Genomic DNA, 20,301 nt, shown 5'->3' with positions numbered 1-20,301 from the left:
TGTACAATCAGATGTGTAAATAACATTACACATAACCTTTGATAGTTACCCAGCTCTTCATGCTCAGGTTCATAACACAGTATAAGAATAGCATTGTCATTGAAATGTCATGTGGGTTCGTTCATAAAAGTGGGCATTACATCACACATCAAAAGGTCATTGCTATATTGTCAACTGGGCCTTGATACAAGTCAGAAGGTTCTTATCATGTGATTTAGATCAAAGGAGTTACTGAAAATAGAACAATGTTTAGTAAGATAATTACTTAGCTTTTACATGTAGGTGCCTAAGATAAAACTATAGATAATATTAACCTCAGTAATCCATTTGTCTCATATCAAATGTTAAATCTATCCTACAGTTTCTGGGTTTCCCTGCTTTCTCTATATTCTGCTTTCTTTATATCCACTTTGTCAAAGTTGTAAAGTAGGGTAAACTATGCATATCCAATGTGATTATTTATAACTCTGGAAATTCAGATACCACTCTTGTAAACACCAAAAAACTTTTAAATTTGTATACAATTTAAGTTCTGAAGAGGAACCTCAATATGAAAAAAATAAGTATTTAGTTAATAGTTACCTACTCATTGCCCAAAGGTAAGATAAGATATTCAAGTATGTCTAATTTTAGTTTTAAAATTGTTACAGTTGCATTGCATTGCATTGTTACATATCATAGCCTGACAATATCAGATATTTTTACTGATTAAAAACATGTTTACTCTTGAAAAATTACAACATTTTATCAAATTAAGAATAAAGTAGATTTTGATACCAGTATTGTTTTGACCGATCTGATTAAAATCTGAATGATGTGGTAAATATGACTCAATTTCTGTAGTTACCTCTATTTTTGTTTGTTGGTTGTTGCTTGGTTTTCAATTTTGTTGTTCACCATCTTTTCACATCAGAGCCTGTATATGGCTTCAGATATATGCATGTAACATATGTGCATGCCCACAGTAAGACACAACAGTCTTGAAAGAAGCTCAGTGATTCATTGACACTGGCGTTTAAGCATCAGATTTGAAAGGAAAGTTCTATTATACAGGGTCAGATGTGGAAAGAAGGCAATCACCCCTGGAACAACCAAATAAAAACAAAAAAACAATGGAGGTATATAGAGGTAAATAAAGAAATTGAACATATTCACCACATCAGATTTTTATCAGATTGTGTTTTGACTAGAGATGGTGTTTGAAATTTAAAGAACAGCTGATACACTTACTGCTGTTGTCAATTCAGGAAGTTGTCATAAAACAGTCAAAACCTTTCAGGAAGGCATACAAGAGGGATAGTGATCAGATTGCTTAAAAAGTAGGGCACAGCAGTGAGTATGCACTCACACAGTAGTGATGTGAGTATTTAACATACCCACCCAATGATATAAACAAATTTTATACATGTAGGGAATTTGTTTATATCATTGGGTGGTTATGATAAATGCACATTCTTGTTTCTGACACTCCTTACGAAACTGAAAACTTTTCTGTTTTGCAGCAAACAACTTTGGGTTTCCTTTCCTAATTTTTACACAAATTATACAGCTGTAAGACATTAACTAGGATTCCTTTCCTTTAATCACAGATGCTTTTTATTATCTTAGGTACAAGAGACATGAATGGATAACTGTACATTGGCGGAGGGACCTCAAACTTTTATAAAACTACCTTACTATCAACTGTAATGGGATGGAGTTTACAAACAATGTTTATTACAAATTCATAGAGAAAGGAAAACACAATGGCAAGGCAGAAAGAGGAAGTGACATGATGGAGGAAGGGGAAGTGAATGGTAAAATACACCCTAGTAAAGATAGCAATGATAATGGATTTTTTTGTAATGGTGTGGAGAATTCTGAAAAGTTAACTCATTCAGATGAAACTGAAACTAATGATGTCACCACACCAGAAAGTGAAGAACAGTATGAAGAAGATGTTTTTATGCACCCCGATGATGTGATTTCGATTGAAAACAATGAAAGCATCCTAGGGGGTGATGAAATACTTTGTAATGGAGCAATGGCTATGGCTGTTCCTGACACTGCTAGTAGTCCCACTGAAACAAATCCAGCATGTGCAATCGTGGATGGTGGTTGCTTTGATGAGCACGGAACTTTTTTTGCTTTGAACTCGGCATTCAGGGAATTTGACTATTTAGAGGAAAGCACAGAAGCTGATGCCATGTATCTGACAGTGAATCGTTCTATGTCTGAGTGTTCCGAAGGATCTTGGAGTTCAGGATTTAGCACAGAAAGCCATCAAGATGAAGTTACTCTCCAATGTAAAGTCTTCATGGAGAAGTTTGTCAATCTTATATTTAGTGACGGGTATGTACATAATATTTCCACTTTCGTCCAAATGTATAGTCTTGTAACAAGATGTCGCATCTGTGCTTGGAAGGTTGCCTGAACAAAAGCCAAGGAGGATAGTACCTTAGTGTAAGCCCTCAACAGCGAACTTTTAAAGTTAGCAGAATTGGCCAAGGGTCTAGCAGCTAGACTATAAAATATAGTGATCAAATGTACATAATATAATATAGTAGTTTCTAATCCCACCATTCAAGGAATGTGATACATTTGTGTAAACATTTTAAAACACTTCGCCATGACAACATGTAGAATTTAAAAGTCTCTGTGTGATCATAATTTGTAAAACTAAACCATTGTCGTGCATAATGACCTGTCAAATATGGAACTTTACTTTCTTATTCATTGCAAAATAATTGCCATCAACTAAAAACTGAAAAAGAGGAAGTTTAAATTTGTTGACGTGTTGGGAAAAAAAGGAGAAGTACATACAGGAGTATGTATTTTGTATATGTTCATGTAAACTTAAACTAGATACGTGTTTGAGTCCAGCATGAAATCTTTCCCTTATGATTGGTTGATTGCATATACCGACTATGTTTACATGGCACAGTCCACTCTTCTCTTTTATGACTGATTATAGGGTGGCATCACTGATGTCGGGTAGAATAAAAATCCAGTAAGAACTTGTGGCCAGTCTGCTAGCTGATGCTTCATAAAAGTAAAATATTGAATTCATAAGAGCAAAGCTAATAGAACCTGCACATGCTACACTTTAAGATAGCAAGTTTGAATGTGTACAGTTTCTTGCTACATTTTGTCTAAATGCAATGAACTAAAATGTCATTACACCTGCATGTCTGCATCTAGTTGCAGTATGGTTTATTTCATTTATACAAAATGTAGCAAGAAATTGCAATCTTGCTATCTCAAAGTGTAGCATGTGCAGTTTCTAATTGGTGTATGCATTGTTATATCAAACAGCCAATAAACACCTTCAAACATGAATCAGGCTGTACATATACCATTCTTCATGGTAATGAATCAAATGGCTCAAAACCATGATTTTTCGGAGTCCTAGTCATAGACTGTCCTGAACTGAAGTTACCTCCCATGAACCCTGTGAGGAAGAATCAGATATAAACTGTTATTGTATTTTGTTATTTAATTACAACATGCCATGCTCTGTTTATTTACCATTGAGATTTGATAGCAGCCTGTCTCCAAACATAAATTTCACATAGAATGGATTATATAACTTGAAACATAATCTAGACTGTAGGCAGGGTACAGGAAAAGTACCTCCCAAGTCCTTGTGCATACCATAATACTTCCAAATCTATTGTGCACTCAAGCCATACATTAGCACATTAGAGAGCTGCATTAGAACAAGTTTTTGGTGATAATGAAAACATTTACAATGGGTAACACTGAAGTAAAGCACTTTCTCTATGTATGTGCTACACTCTTTATAGCATTCATATCAAGTGTAAAAGTATACTGTTTTAATTGGTTTATTTACAAGCCTAGCATATGGCCTTTCTAATGTGGCGAATGAGCAAATGAAAAGGTATACTTTTACACTTGATATGGATGATATACTTCTTTTCCAATACAACGCTTTATGGTGAAATTTTTGTTTGCCAGTGTTTCTGTTTCCAAGAAAAATGATTACTTTTGTTTCCGGTGAAAATTACAGTTCATGAAGTAAAGTATTCCCTGTATAGTTAAGGCTGCTAAAATGTAAATGTCAAAAAGTGAAACTACAGTTCTGAGTTGTGAGAACTGTATGGAAGAATGAAGATGAATTGTACTGCTGCTAGCTATTTACATTAAAATGGAATATCACCCTGACAGCTCATATTTGCTAGTCATAGTTAATATAGAACTAGTAATGTTTGCAGAGTTTATGAAGATTGCACTGCCAGGCTACTGTATATATATATATGCTAATTGAGGCAACAACAAATGAATGCGTGGGTGTCCCTGTACATTTAGACGTCATATAGTCAGACACTGCCGGATGATTTGAGAATGAAATCAAGTCCATGGTTTACAGATAGTGATTGAATAGACAACACATGTTCATCCTATAATTGAATTTTTAAAATAAAATATAAATTATTAATTTTTTGTTTCATATTTGTAATGAGGGTTATATTTACTTGATGAAGCTGTATATTACCCAGTTGTTCCTCAATCAGTTATTAAACGGTTGTTGGCCAAACCTTCGTGACTTCCTTCCATGGCTCAGCATAATTATATGACTATTATTAGCACAGAAGCATGACAAACTACATGTTAGATGCCTGCAACCACAGTGTTTTCTGTGATGTATCTTTGATAAGACCAATCCTGGATATTGAGTTGTCTGAGTTTATATCAGCCCACCAGCTGATCCCAGTAAAATACTGATAGTATGAGACCCTTTCAAATATTGCCATGATTTGTAATTCAGATTAGTTAGTATGAATGTCATACAGACAAGCTCTTTTGTTTCATTCTTGTCACTGTTTCAAAAAAATAATGTGTCTAATTACAATATATGTCACCGGTTTCATAAAGTTCTCCACAAATATTGATACATTTATAGTTCATATCTGGAATAATCATTTGTTAAACATTCACTGATTTAAGTTAATCATGTTTAAAATAAATACCAGAGGTAACTGATAGGTTGAAAGACTTTAAAATTCTCCATTGAAATCACTTTAACATTGTAATATTGTATATAATCATTAAAATTAGTTTTCATGACATGGATCAGTTTTATTTTATTATACTAAAAAATTGTTCACTCTTTCCCACAATGTATTGAACTAGTAGTAAATGTCTTTGCTTCGCACATTTCCCACACATTCCTGGATCAATATATGTATGTCTTAAAAACTGAAATATACAAATAAAAAAATTAAAACTAATTGTTCAATATATATGTACAGCAAAGATTTTAACAAACCATTAGATTGCAAGAAAATATTAATATATGTATATTTCTGCTTAAATAATATACATGAACAATGAATTATATAGTGACAGATTAGAATCTTTCATACAGCAATTGTCACATATCTGTACACATTAGTAATGTGTGCAAATAGAGTATTGGTTACACTTACAGTGTTTTTCCAGGGTTGTATTTATTAAGGTACATCTATTTTCAAAATATGAAACATCCAGGACCACCCACTGAATCATGCCAGTCAATCAAATTCCAATTATTTTAATTTTAGACTAAAATGTGCTGGTGGTAATGATTAGCAGTAAATGTTATGATACACGTGGGTCATCTGACCATCACACATCACATGAGGATCATCTGACTACACTGGTACCTATAAGTATACCATACCATTGATATGAAATGAATGGTATACATATTTGTGTTATTTCATTCAAGATGTTACACCTAAAGAGATGGATTGGATCATGTGATGATATTATTCAACTGACAACAATAGAATAAAATTGATCATGTTGACTGTCCTCTATTTACATGTACAATGCAGCAATAATTACAATATCAAAATTACATTTTAACTACTAGTATTTGAAGGTATTGCATTATGGACAGACAGACACAGCAGAATGTAGTATATGCAATAATACTCTCAATACTGTGGCTTTGTAATTAGCCATACATTTTAAATGAAGACAAGATATTTATATTAAATGTTTAGATTCGTGATTGCTAAGTCTAGAGGCAAGATATCTTTACCCCATGTAAAGATATTCAAATCCAACGAATAGCCTCTAGACTATTAATTGCTATAATCCATTTGGAATCATAAAAATTTGATACACATCTCATTAATGCTTCCGAGAATGTTATTTATGGTGAAAACACATATTAATAATCATTTATAATCATTTTACCGTCATAATTGTATGTGCTCATATGAAAACTTGTTATCCCATTAAACTTGAAAGCCACAGGTGATGTGTAGAATTTGCTTAAGGATACTTCTTAAAGAGACACTCTATTATTAATGATAGGGTATAATTTATATATGGTGGTGATCAAAAACCCTGTATAAAATGTAAATGAAAACATTTTCTATTATGGTTTATAAAACTAACTGAAAATTTATAGTATACTGTATATGTGCTCTTAACAGTATTACATGTATTATAATATTATACAGAATCTCATAAAAGTTCATGAAATAGCAGAGATATTAATCCTTTACATTTATCTTCCTTTTCATCCAACAGCGGCTCAATTACTCAAACAGAAAAGGCCAAATTTGGTCGACTGTGTCAGGTAAGTATTTTATATTATGACAGCACTGAGACCATGAGGTGTTTAAATTGTCATGGTTAAGTGTATGCATGTGAGTTTCTGTCTCTAAGTCTTTGTGTGTGTCTCTGTGTCTGACTGTGTGTGTGTCTGTGACAGTCTCTTTGCATATATATCTCTGTGCGTGTCTCTGTGTCTGTGTATGGATAAGTATGAACAATGTTTGGCAAAATGAACAGATCAGTGATATACAAAGTATGTCTAAAACTGATTATTCAGAAATGGTTAAAATTTTGTAGTACAAATGAACATTACACAGCTTTAGTATTTTTTTAAAAATATATAAACGAGTGTATGTAGACAAAACTTCATGATAAATGGCAGAGTAAGATCTGATCAGTTTGGCAAAATGGACTTCAAACCATTGAAAATGCTCAAATTGACTTTGTATACGGAACAGGCTTCAAAATTTGATTCAAGTAGATACATGACCATGCACAACAAATTAACCATATCAAGGCCAAACATTGAAAAAAACAGGATGCTACAAGACTAAATCATTGATGGCACATAGAATAAATTAATTTGATAATAGATGAACAAGGGATTTATCTTCTTCAGTAAACATTGCCAATGTATCACTAGATAAATAAACACTGAAGTACACATTACTGTGTTAACTAGTTTTATAACTAGCAGAAACCACACTACAACAGTGATGGCTCAAGTATTTATAAGATAGAAAATGTTTGTATAGTCAAACAATGCTACAATTGTAAATGTGTAAGGTGAGGTGAACAGGTTATCATGGCAGTATTTATCTATGTGCATATACAGCCGACTGTTGTACTATGACTAACATACGAATACTAATGATATGGTACATGTACAGTACATCGAATTTGTGTGCTAAACCACACTACAAATCATATTACATAAAAGATTTATCTTCCAGAGTGATAAATAGACATTGATAATACTAGATGACATGATTATGATGGATGTTCAAATTCTATGTTTGATATTTCATATCGTGAGTTATTTTCCATTTCTTGTGCATTAAATTACTGTGTGATGAAACTATGAATGATTGCAATGTAAAAAAAATTGCATTATTCAGAAAAAAATTTCCACACCAGCTGTTTCACTGTATACCTGCTGGCAGCTAATATTTTATGCCAAATATATGAAAACACCAGCTGTTTCACTGTATCATATGGAAGGAAATAGTTTTGAGACATTGTTGTAATCTACTCACTTCAATTTCCATATTTCAGTTTATTTTTGTATCCTCTAAATCAACTTTCTATTTCTAATGTGGAAAAAGAAAACTAAACTTTACATATACAATGTTTTGAAATGATTTTGTTCTTAATTTTCTTTGCAGTATTTTTTTGAATGTATGTCTATGCTATTAAATTTAATTACGATAAATTATTTTCAAAAATGTTACTGTATATCTAATTGAATACTGAAAACTAAAAGAATTTGAGCAAAATATAAATATGGGGAAATATCAGTCCTTCTGCTATGATAATTTTTCACTTAACATCCTGCCCACCAAACAGATGTACTTCCGGGGGCCCTAAGTAACATTTAGTATCACCTATATCATAGATATCTAGTGTCATAATGGAACGACTATTTCCTTGTATCTCATCAAATGTTGACGTTAATTAACCTCCTACATAGAAGAAATGTATATGCATTTATCAGGAGACTTGACAAAAAGAATTTATTAATAGATCCATGAAAAGTACCATTTTTTGTGAGAAAATATTGAACCAAAATAGCACAAAAAATGTTAGAATGAATGCACTGTGCATTCATTGATGTACACATTTTCTCTCTGTGCAAACTATTACAACAATACCCCTTTGTAAAATCAGGTCTCTATAGTATAATTCATCAGGATTTTTAATTGATATGGCCTATATACATGCAGAATATTATATTTAGAAAATATGATAAAATTTACGAGCAAATCAAATGAATTGATAGGTAAAAGGTAATAACTACCTGGTGTGTTTCCTGGCCTAGAGGGGGTACCACTCCCCACTTTCATGTACCTGTCATAGGGAGTATTGGTATATTGATTTCCCTTTAGTATATACATGTAAATTGTAAAATAAATACAAATAAAGCATTTATGTATATTATCTATATAACAAGTTATTATATTGTATACAACAAAACTCAAGGTCGTGTTTATGATATCCTCTAGCAACATATTGCCTGTATTAACCAGATGTTTTGATGTTTTGTGCAGTTAGTGTGTATATGTATGTGTGTGTGTGTGTGTGTGTGTGTCAGTGTGTATGTGTGTACTATTGCATTTAGTGTGTCTGTGTATGCATGCGTGTGTATGTGTATGTGTCAGTATATATGTGTATGTGTCACTGTGTGCTTGTGAGTATGTGTGTACTATTGCATTTAGTGTGTCTGTATGCATGTGTGTGTGTGCATGTGTGCATGTATGTATGTATGTGTATGTGTCAGTATATATGTGCATGTCTGTGTGTCTGCGGTATATGCATTTAATTTTGATTTTCAGGATGGCTTTATTGATATGTATTTCTGTTATAAAACTGATAAAACTAAAGAAAAAAACCAATACAGAACAGGTTTCAAATACAAAAAGTAGAGAACATTTTATTTTTCAAAGGATATACTTTTTGCTGATGGTACATGCTCCTATCATTCATATTTTAGTTTCAATAAAAGTTTAAAGAAAATGTGCACATATAAAATGTCTCAATAACAAGTTTTTAATTCAGATTCAAATTATATTTTGAAGAGGAAGAAAGATACATGTATCAGGAGAAATTTTAGTTGCTCACAAATAAGCCCCAAGCACTTACTGTTTATTATTTCAACTATGTAATATAAACAGATGTATTGCTGTTCAAATATGTGAACTCTGTGTCATACAGATTTTAAAAGCTAAAACTGCACCATATTAAAGAGACAGTTAAAATAAACAGTATTAAGTTGACATTGTTGATGTCTGGACATTGTTTATCCCAGTTATCTACTTGTGTTTAACTTTTGATTTTATCACATTACAGTACAGTGCAGGACGACTGTGGTTTGCCAGATATGTGAACGCTCAAAGGGTTAATTCACAAAAGGTCACAGAACAGACATTCTACAGACTGGTGCAGTTTTTTGCAGTTTCTTTATTTGAGTAAGTAAATTATACATAGTGGTTGTAGTAAAATAGTTTATTAGAATGACATGAGGTAATGTATGACAAATCTATCAAAGAAGTGTGCATTTATGTGAACAATATGATATATTACACAGAAATATGCAATATCCGGTCTTTGTTTCGTATTATTATGAAAGATATGACTTTTGAGTAAAAAAATAATAGATCCAGTAGTAAACATCCATACATGCATATATTCAATTTTCAAGTGATCTAAAGTTAATAACATACGATGTCAAATTCCACCTCATAAATATTGATACCAAATGTACAGATGTGTTGTTCACACTACTGACTCACATTTAAAATCCTGCCTTCAGTGCTCTAAAATAACATGAAAATTATCAATGTGTATTGCCATTATTAAAATGATTTCAATAAAAATAGAGAAGAAGAAAAAATAGTGTGAACTGACTGATGCCTGTCAATAGCTATAGGAAGTAATATGGTATAATTTCAGTCATTGAAAATCAAGTTATTACAAACATTTTGAGCTATGGCTTAAATCCTGAGTGTAAAGGGGATATATCAGCATTGAAATAAAAGGCAGTCAAGTGGTGGTCTCTTACCACTGTATGAAAGGGTGGCGTTTTTCTAGTTCCATATACATGACGATCACACAACTGAATTGCAGCGATTCCAGATTCCCTTTCATGCAGTGACGTTGTATAGGAAACAGGATGATGGGGTGTAGTTCTTGTTTTATTTCCTTGAATTTGCCAACAATCCAAATAAACATGTCTTAACATAGATTATAAAACACCAAAATAGCAATTCATCACACACACATGTATACTTAAAAGGTCATGTGATATTTTGTTTTTCATTCTTCATACATTTAAGGCTATGACCATGTAGTTAAAATGAAACATTTATTTTCACTTCAGAATTGCACAGCTCTATCAATAGCATTTTTGCTCATTGACAAAACTTCATTGAAGTACAAATATGTTTTATATGATAATTATAAATTTAAAAATATTATATTGAACAATAAAATCACTCTCATTCTTGATTTACTCTTGTAAAACAAATGCCGGTTACAAATGTGTTGTACTATATTAAAATTTATCAAGTACATTTTACTTTGCAATAATGTGACCTTACCCATTGTCAGTGAATCAGTACAGTATATTTGTTATCATGATGTATGAACAACAGAACTTATATCATAGAAGGAAAAAGTAACATACATTTATAATCAATAAATAAATATAATTTCACCGTTAAATTTCTGGACCACAAAAATAGTTTTTCCCTAAACTAGTCAGGTTTATGGCAGCATTGTAATAACATGGGAATGGAAAGAATACAGGTTAAAAAGACAATTGTACTAATTAAAATTAGTTAGCTAATGAGTAAAACTGTAATTGAGATTAGAAGGTGGGTCTAATTCTTATTAAATTGTCAATTCGGCAGTTAGTTAATTCCTGCATTTAGTAGCTGCTACTTCAAATTGTGTTGGCTCCACATGAAAGGAATCTCATCTCCTTGACTGTGTACAATAGGTATGTCAAGTAGATACTGGTGAAAATACCACACTCTGATAAACTGTACAGCCTACCATTATATATATAAGTTTTAAAGTAACAAGTAAAACAGTGCAATCCTGACATTTCATTTCAAATTAATATTCTTTTTTCAAAAGGCAGTTTTGTAATGACAATTATGATCATTTTCCGCTGCATAATTTTCTAATTAATTTTTCATGCCTTTAATTTTGATTATCATTATTACATGTTTTGTACCATCCCAAATCTAATTAATAATACAGATTATCAGTAGAAAACAAGTACTAAAACAGCTTTAGTCTCGGACTAGATTCAGCTTTTTCAAGATGTTGCAATAAGTATACAGATTTTAACACCTTCAGTTGACATTCTCACTTATACGAGATCACACAAACATTTCTAAATTCAAGTAAAAGTGTTCATATATACTACTGTCATTTATATATTCCAGATGTAATAAGTATAGATTGATTTTAGTTTTATTTCTAATTATACTGTTATTAGATCACACAAAACAAAAAGTTATAAATTCAAATTTTTTTCAGATTTAATGTTTAATTTCATCCAACATTTGTGATACTAAATATTGATACAGGTAGTAGACCAGATTTGTAAATCACCATTCCCAGGAACAATGTTACGATCATTACGATCATTCCACGGGAGGTGGGGGAGGACATACGAATGACATGAACCTGTTGCTAAAAATAGAGCATGGTGAAAAACACACTGACAAGAAAAAGGACCTCCTGTATTCAGCACAGATGTACAGACTTCTTCCAGTTGATCAGCTGTTCAGCAAATTTTAAGGATCAACTACATGTACTATGTAGTGTCCTGAATTTAATGTGCTTCATCTCTACTGTTGCCATCACTACCCACGCAACACCCCAATTTATATGATGAAAGCACAACTAATTCACTGACATTTGACAGCTATATGTGTTCTGTATATTACAACTTTTGAATCTCTGTGTACATGTATTGACAGTTTAGTCACATGCTATACAGTCAGTAGATTGGCATCAACAAAGTGTTCATTAGTAGTACATTTCAAATGTCAATTGTCATCATTCTATAGCCATCAGCAATCTGAAATTAAATCTTTGTTATTAAAACTAAAATGTAATGTGTACGGATAATACAAGAATGATAAATGTCAGAGAGCCAGGATTGTAAAATAATGATGACTTGGTGTGTTATAATGGATAGGTTGACAATACCATGATTTGCAATATCACATTAAAATTCATGGCAAATTAAGCATACAGACTGAATTTGCAATCAATGATACATGGATCAAATTCTACTGAACACCAATAAGTATTCAGACATATGAAAATATGGTTGGCTTAATCCTCTTTCTCCCAACTAGAATTACTTGTTTACAAATAGTATTCCCTTAGGAGAAAAGAGGATTAATTCTTCGATTGTTACTCATTAAAGGGAATGTATATATAAAGATAGGGGGGCAAATATAGGTGTTTTGAATACGAACAATCTAGAATCAATTGAGTTGTAAAGACTTAGGTAGCAGAACGGAATTTGATTTATGGTGGCTAAAATTAGATTCTATTACTTGACTGAGATTGCTCATGTGAAACCTGTAGTGGTGGGCTAATGAAACTATCGTAAAACTGTAATGAAACAAGTACAAACAGCACTTAGGGGTGAAACTGGTTTACTTTGAAATGATTTGTAGTTTTGAACAGTGTAATATGCTATGGAATACTTATTTCATAATGTATTCCATGTGGTATTTTCTACTGTAAATGATGATACATTTATTTTGTTAAAATATTCAAAGTGAAAATGCTTTCATCAAGACTACATGTGCTGCTCTTCTCAAATCACTGAATATCCAATCCAAGCAGAATGAGGAACTCTATACATTTCAGTGAAATAGAATTCTTGAAAATTAAGTAATTCAACCGACATGTAACAAAAACTATTGACCCCTCCAGTCTAGATCACATTCTAATTTGATCTAGGTCACTTAACTCTTGATTCTCTGTACCATTCTTGCATATCTTATCCAAGAGTACAATCATATATTGATATTGCAATATGTGTACACACACACACACACACACACACACACACACACACACACACACACACACACACACACACACACACACACACACACACACACTGACATACATACACACACATGCATGCATGCACACAGTGACACACACACATACATACATACATACATACATACATACATACATACATACACATACACATACACATACACATACACATACACATACACATACACATACACATGCATGCACACACAGTGACACATACACACAGTGACACACACATGTATATATGAAATTCAAAATTTGGTCTCAATGCAGCCATATTTATATCTAATGATAAATAAAATACTTTATTTTTCACATTTGTGATCATAATTATCAAGATACTAACCTCTTTTTGTCTATATTAATTCACTTTTAAATTCTGAATGTGTTTATATTCAGATGTGACCAAGCAGATGACTTTGTTCCGGCCAAATCATTGATGAATATGTGTTTTACATTCTTCCATGAACATGAAGGTACTGTATCAGTTGTATGTTGGAGAGAAACTCTCCAGTGTCTCTGTTTTCATTCAGTATTCTACTACTATGATGCGGCATTAACACCTTTGTCATCACATTCAGACAGTAATGAACATGAATTTTCTTTTGTGAATATTAATTAAAAATCAATAATATGTACATAATGACTGTCAGTTGCTGTGATCCGATAATCCGAATAATGGACATTGATGGCCCTAATTATTCAAATAGCTTTCGCCAATAATTTAATTTAAAGACCAAGCTATAGTTGAAATTTTAAACAATGGACTTCAATCTCATACATGAAAGTTATAGACATTGTACATGTGTTCACATTTGCTAAAAGTAAAATTTAGCATCAGTATAGAAATTTCACCACAGATTATTTGGAAGTATACTAAAAAAAAAGTGTGCATATCAGGACTTGTTTGTATTTGACTATACTGTATATCTGTACTATTGGCGAGGACCTAGAGACAGGGAAAATAAGAATGTTGTTATGGCTTGTAACATGCATGTCATGCTGTAATGATTTGTCTCTGCTTTCAACTTTCTAACCTGTAGTTACCATTTGCCCAAGAGAATGCTGTATTGACACTATTAACATCAAATTGTATTTATGATTTTGACATTCTGTCAAATTTGCTTTTTTGATTTTGCAGCCAATTTTTGGAAACTCTCTCCTGATTTTGTTGAGTCTGATTGTGTATCAGGTATATTACTGTTTTCAGACATACTAAATCTTAAGGTTGCTTTGGTTTAGTTATCTCTGCTGGGCTAACCTTTATAACGGTGCATGGGTTGATTCATTGAATGTTGTGTTGCCATATTCCTTTTACGGTAAAACGAGTCTGGTTACATACATATTTTATTGCTTTATACAACTTGCTATAATCCTACTACTGGTTATATTTCTCACTCTAGGAACTTCATCAGGATTCTGAAAAAAAATATGGACATTCAAAGTACAAATTATTCAAAATGTCATACAAAAGAAATTGTAAAGAAATGGAAATAATTTCTACCATAACTGTAGATGACTGATTGAATCAGGAGCTATGAAATATTGAACAAATGGCAAAAATTTGTTGATAGCAAACCTTGAGAAATGGAAACAAGTGAATCACTTTTCCTGCTACATTTTTATCAGATCTGTGTATTTACTACTAGTATTCCTTTCTAAGAAAGTTAGGTTTTCAAAAGGAAAATATTAAAACTAAATTGCAAAAAATATTCTTATCAAATTGCCATACCAGCGCAAAACTTAATTTGTAGCATACATATACAGATAACAACTTATACCCACTATTTTTATTTGACTGTAGCATAATTGTTTGGCCTGTCAGACTCTGCTTCACTCGTTAACTATCCATAGAGTGTAGCAGAGTCACATATCCAGACTGATAAAACCATTGGGTACCAAGCCCTACATCAATAGTTAATAGACCTTATCAAGCAAACTGTTTGTCCCAGCCATTTATGTCAGATTAGCAAGCTGCTTGATTCACTGTTAATGGTGCGTGGCAAGAACATGACAAACACAAGGCTATCAGCTTTAACTCTGACTCACCACACATCCATCAAACTAAGAATAACATAGCTGTAAAAAAGATTGAAAAACCAAATGTGTGTTAGATGAAGTAAACTCTCATTCCTTGATACATAAGGTTATTGCCTAACTGTGTGTAAAGGTCGATCTATAGGCACTGAATGGTAAAAGGTTTTAATAGTGGGTAGGGTTGTGGGATTTTATCACGGTGTGCACAGTTGGTGAAAAGAAGTCCAAATTATAGATTTTCATCTCTCATCACATTGCTATGATATTGTCCTTTATTTTCAGGTTACCCTAGAAATGAATCTAAAACAAGTCGAGGTTACTTGTATAGTTTCCTGAAAGACCAGCCAATTTGGTAAGTGAAGTTGTTTTCTGTTTAGTTCAGCAGGCCAATGATTTACAATGCTCTGCCAATCTGCAGGTCTACCATGCATATACATGTAATACATACATACAGTATTAAAGTAGGAAAGTGTCCATACAACCATACACAGGTGAAATACTGAAAATGTTCCATATTATTTATACTACTAAAAAAATGAAACTCTGGGGAGGAGGGAGACAAGGAATTGAAAAAATAAATATCCCATTCATCATTAATATAACAAGTTCATGTGCATCATTGTAATTCTGTATTCCCACAAATACTCTTTCACTTTCGACCTTAAAGAGTGATGCATATATCCTTCCCTAGAAATGAGATTGTTTCCATGTATATTTTTGGCCATGAAAAGGCCACAGCTGACACACATTTCAAGTGCCACCTGTGCATGAGGGAAATAATAGCCCTAGCCAAGAACTATCCTAAGTATGGAGGTCACACCATCAGATATGAACAGTTCTGTGACAATAATGGTTTCATGGTGAACAATATACATACACACCTGTAGAGTTATTGTGTGAATTGAATGCAGTAAATTGTAACAACTTTTTATCACTAGCTGATTTTGTACCAACAGTGTAAGCTAGAACAATGGATGAAATAGGAAACATATTGGATACTTCTACATGTATTATTGGATATGTAAGAGTTCTGTTATAACTCTTTCATGATGAATATAGCAAATATAGTGTGTAAATTGTAGGATATTTTAAGAATTAATTAAAGCACATCATTGCTGGCAGATTTTGTAGAGTCTAATGGATAAAATACCAACCATATTATAAGATGTTTTCATTATTGGATATGTATGAGTTCTCTACTAGGTCTTGTTTCATGATGACTGATAAACAATTGTACAAGTATCTTAACAATGAATTAGATCACAACAACCTTTCATTGCTGGCAGACTTTGTAGAGTCACAAATGGGATAAACTTGATACCAACCATATAGTAGATTGCTTCTAATTATTGGATATGTAAGAGTTGTTATTGCTCTGTTTTCATGATGTCTGATAAACAAGTATTATGAATGTATGAATTAGATCACAACAACCTTTCATTGCTGGCAGACTTTGTAGAGTCACTATAACGCTTAGAACAAATGGGAGAAAATACCAACCATATAGTAGATTGCTTCTAGTTATTGGATATGTAAGAGGTCTGTTATTGCTTTGTTTTCATGATGTCTGATAAACAAGTATTGTGAATATATGAACTAGATCACAGCAACCTTTCATTACCTGCTGATTTTGTACAGCTGTTGATTCTAGAACAATGTGATAAAATACCAACCACATTAGAGACTTCTTAGTACCCATGTAGAGTGTGGAAAGGTTCCCAGCAGGATGAATCCAACAGACCATGATAGGAATCTATTAGAAACAATCTAAAGTCTACTTGTCAGCAGGGATTTGAAAGAAAGTAACATGAATTGTTAAGTATCCTGTTGTGATAAGAACTGATCTGTGTGAGTGAGTGAAAGACATGTATAGGAGGAACACAGTTACCGTATTAATGAGTGTATGTAGAACACTGTTACCTCTAGTTGTAAATATGTATGAAATAGACTAAGTGTATTTTGTACTAGGTTAGAGTAAACAGGAAAAGCTAACAGTTTTAGTGTTTGGTCTGTTGAGATATAGCCAGAAAGATCTAAGTGTTCCTTCCATTTATATAATGCGTTCATCAGCGGACCCAACAGCTGAACCTTTCAGACTATATTGAGATGATATTTAGAAATAAATTTATGCAACCAAGCGGAAGATTTGAAATCCAAATAAAGTTCTTGATATGGAGCTTTTCCTAACTTTTACAAATGATACAGAATACACATTAGTGTACTTAAAAGGACTTAGCCTAGCAAATAGCTAAAGCATGCATTTAATTTTCAGTTACATCAAGCTGTCTCAATCAGTTTTATACACTAAGGAAACCACATAGGTTAAACAATAATATAGAATTTATAATCTGGTCGTTCTACATCCCAGCAACCAGCATATATGTCACGACAACACATGTCTACAAAATGCTTAAAATAGTCATTATGATTATTTTCCCCGATTTGACATGCCCAACATTTCATTGCATCATTCCTCTAATTTCTTTCAGCATTTATTGAAAAACCTATTTTGAGTTTTCTACGTACTTTAATTTTAACTCCAAATCTCCAAAATTTACCTTGATCACACAAGATCCCTGGTAGGACTGATGACCCACACAGATATCCCCTAGACTAATAAACATAATTGTGTTCTGTCATCAGGCAATCTATCCGATTCTGGAATGCAGCTTTCTTTGATGCTGTCCATTGTGAAAGAGAGCAGAGATCTCCTGTACACAGGTGAGTCAACAGTTGTCTTTACCATTAAGCCCACTAATCTAATTTGATGTACATGTACTTCTTACATATCCATGTATTCAGTAAAACACATTTTCATGCATAAAATCACATACGAATACTATTCTTAATGGTTAATTTACACATTTGTATTTTTAAAATAATTATTGCATGTTAAAACTCCATGTTTGTATTCATGAATTGCTATTCTTTAATGTCTATTCATATGATTACATGTATTTTTATGTTCCTCAAAAATATATTGATATTGCTCAACATTCTTTTTCTTGCCAGGCAAAGAATGAATTTAAGAATATAAATGTGTATTAAAATTAACAGATGAAATCATGACATTTAAGAGTAAAAATGTGATTTAGTGCATGCAAGTGTGTTTTATTGAATATTGCAACACATATGGCTTGCCATACACTGATGTACAGCAACTATATGTGACTCATCAAAATTTGATGTTCCTGTATCCCATGCTACGAGGTGACTCACAAGAAAATCTGTGTTATCATTTTGACACAAAGCAAAAACTTTGTTATTAATTTTATTAGCGTGCACACTGCTGCTCATGTATATGATTGAATTTGATACTTTTAGAATCAGATATTAAATATTGGTCCATCGGTATATTGGTGACCACAAATTCTCCATTTCTTGATTTGCTCAACCTGAAAATCCCTTTGAGCGAATACATGTGATTTGTATTAGCCATGGTTAGTTGCTAACTAGACATAAATTTCTCCTTGCTAATGATTTGAACACACAGGGAGAATTGGAGACATATGTCTAATGCCCAGAGAGAGGATACACAACAGTTAGATGAAAATATTACCTTTGGACAACTTGGTACATTTACAAATAATATGATGTCATTTGGACTCAGTAAAGAGTTGTGTATAGAGTTCTTGGATAAACAAAGTATTATTGGTAACCTGAATGACGGTAGGTAATCAAATTGATTTGATTTCCACTGAAAAGAGAATGCAGTCATGACTTGCTTTTAAAATGATTGTATTCCTGCATTTAATGAGAGAGGCACACACAGCATTAAATTTAGTGAAAAGTGTGTTTCCCTAAGATTGTATAAAAATCTCTAGCACCAAAAAGCAGTATTCAATTTTCAGGTGCAAACATCAATATTTGGAGAGTAATACTAGGTAGTTAGAAATTCATGATATATGAATAAATGGCTAAAGTCATTGAGCAAGATTTGAACCATGATTGTGCCTCAGTAAACCTAGCTGTGTAATTAGGGGCCTGGTAGGATAAAGATTATAATGTGAATGCTTTATTTCTATGTGCTTATGGAGGCTGCAATGGATTGTATACTCCCCAGGGAGTTGAGGAAGTATAAAGGGCCGTTGTGCTGCCATTGATCCCTGCCAGGAGTGATAATTGTGAGTGTTGTAAGTTCTCAGGAGGAAAGGCGTGTTATAAATTCGCATTATTATTATTATATATGAATCTGCAGAATTGACATTTTCTTTATGACATTCTCAGTATTTTTTTTATCATGTTATTTTTTCAGAGCAATACAGACTTTTGAAAGAAAACATCGATGAGCTTGACAAGATGCGAAGTAAATCACCGCCAACATCCCCTAAAAACAAGTTCCTTGTGAGTTTGAAAACCAAATTCTCCAAACCGCCAAAGAGAAAGAGTAAATCAGAATAACAGAAGATGTCATGAAGAGCTATGTGAAAACCAAATTCTCCAAACCTTCAAATGCAGAGTTATTCAGAATAACAAAAGAGGTTAATATGAGGTCAAAAGAGCTGCACATGTAAATACAGAAAAATGTTTTGTGACTGTCCATGTGATGTGACAACACTGTCCATGTGATGTGACAACACTGTCCATGTGATGTGACACACCGTCCATGTCATGTGACTACACTGTCCATGTCATGTGACTACACTGTCCATGTCATGTGACAACACTGTCCATGTCATGTGACTACACTGTCCATGTCATGTGACACACCGTCCATGTCATGTGACTAAACTGTCCATGTCATGTGACTACACTGTCCATGTCATGTGTAATTTGTATTCTGGAAATCATTGTCACACAGGATTTACAGATGTATTATGGATAGCTTGATATTTATTTGGGCTTTATGGTTATATGTCAAACTATAAAGAAGAGTTACTTTGGAGAGGTATA

At 32.7% G+C, this 20,301-nt stretch overlaps 1 protein-coding gene across 1 annotated transcript; it reads left to right on the top strand.

The window, feature by feature from the left end:
• The first annotated feature begins 2,007 nt into the window (after window positions 1–2,007).
• LOC144438261 (uncharacterized protein KIAA0513-like) lies at window positions 2,008–19,862 on the top strand. Its single transcript, XM_078127313.1, has 8 exons — window positions 2,008–2,331; window positions 6,526–6,574; window positions 9,619–9,737; window positions 13,771–13,847; window positions 15,691–15,760; window positions 18,052–18,129; window positions 18,902–19,077; window positions 19,664–19,862. The coding sequence occupies exons 1-8, from the start codon at window positions 2,024–2,026 to the stop codon at window positions 19,807–19,809; spliced, it is 1,023 nt and encodes a 340-aa protein (XP_077983439.1). The 5' UTR covers window positions 2,008–2,023; the 3' UTR covers window positions 19,810–19,862.
• Window positions 19,863–20,301: the final 439 nt, after the last annotated feature.

Source organism: Glandiceps talaboti, chromosome 7, assembly GCF_964340395.1.
Source record: "Glandiceps talaboti chromosome 7, keGlaTala1.1, whole genome shotgun sequence".
NCBI lineage: Eukaryota > Metazoa > Hemichordata > Enteropneusta > Spengelidae > Glandiceps > Glandiceps talaboti.
This window is presented reverse-complemented; position numbering and strand designations above follow the sequence as displayed.

Bases quoted from the DNA above. Each gene is read 5' to 3' on its own strand.
- LOC144438261 (XM_078127313.1), top strand. From the start codon at position 2,024: ATGGCTATGGCTGTTCCTGACACTGCTAGTAGTCCCACTGAAACAAAT. The intron at 13,848-15,690 runs GTACTGTATCAG...CTTTATTTTCAG, and splicing joins ATTCTTCCATGAACATGAAG to GTTACCCTAGAAATGAATCT. The intron at 18,130-18,901 runs GTGAGTCAACAG...TTGAACACACAG, and splicing joins CAGAGATCTCCTGTACACAG to GGAGAATTGGAGACATATGT.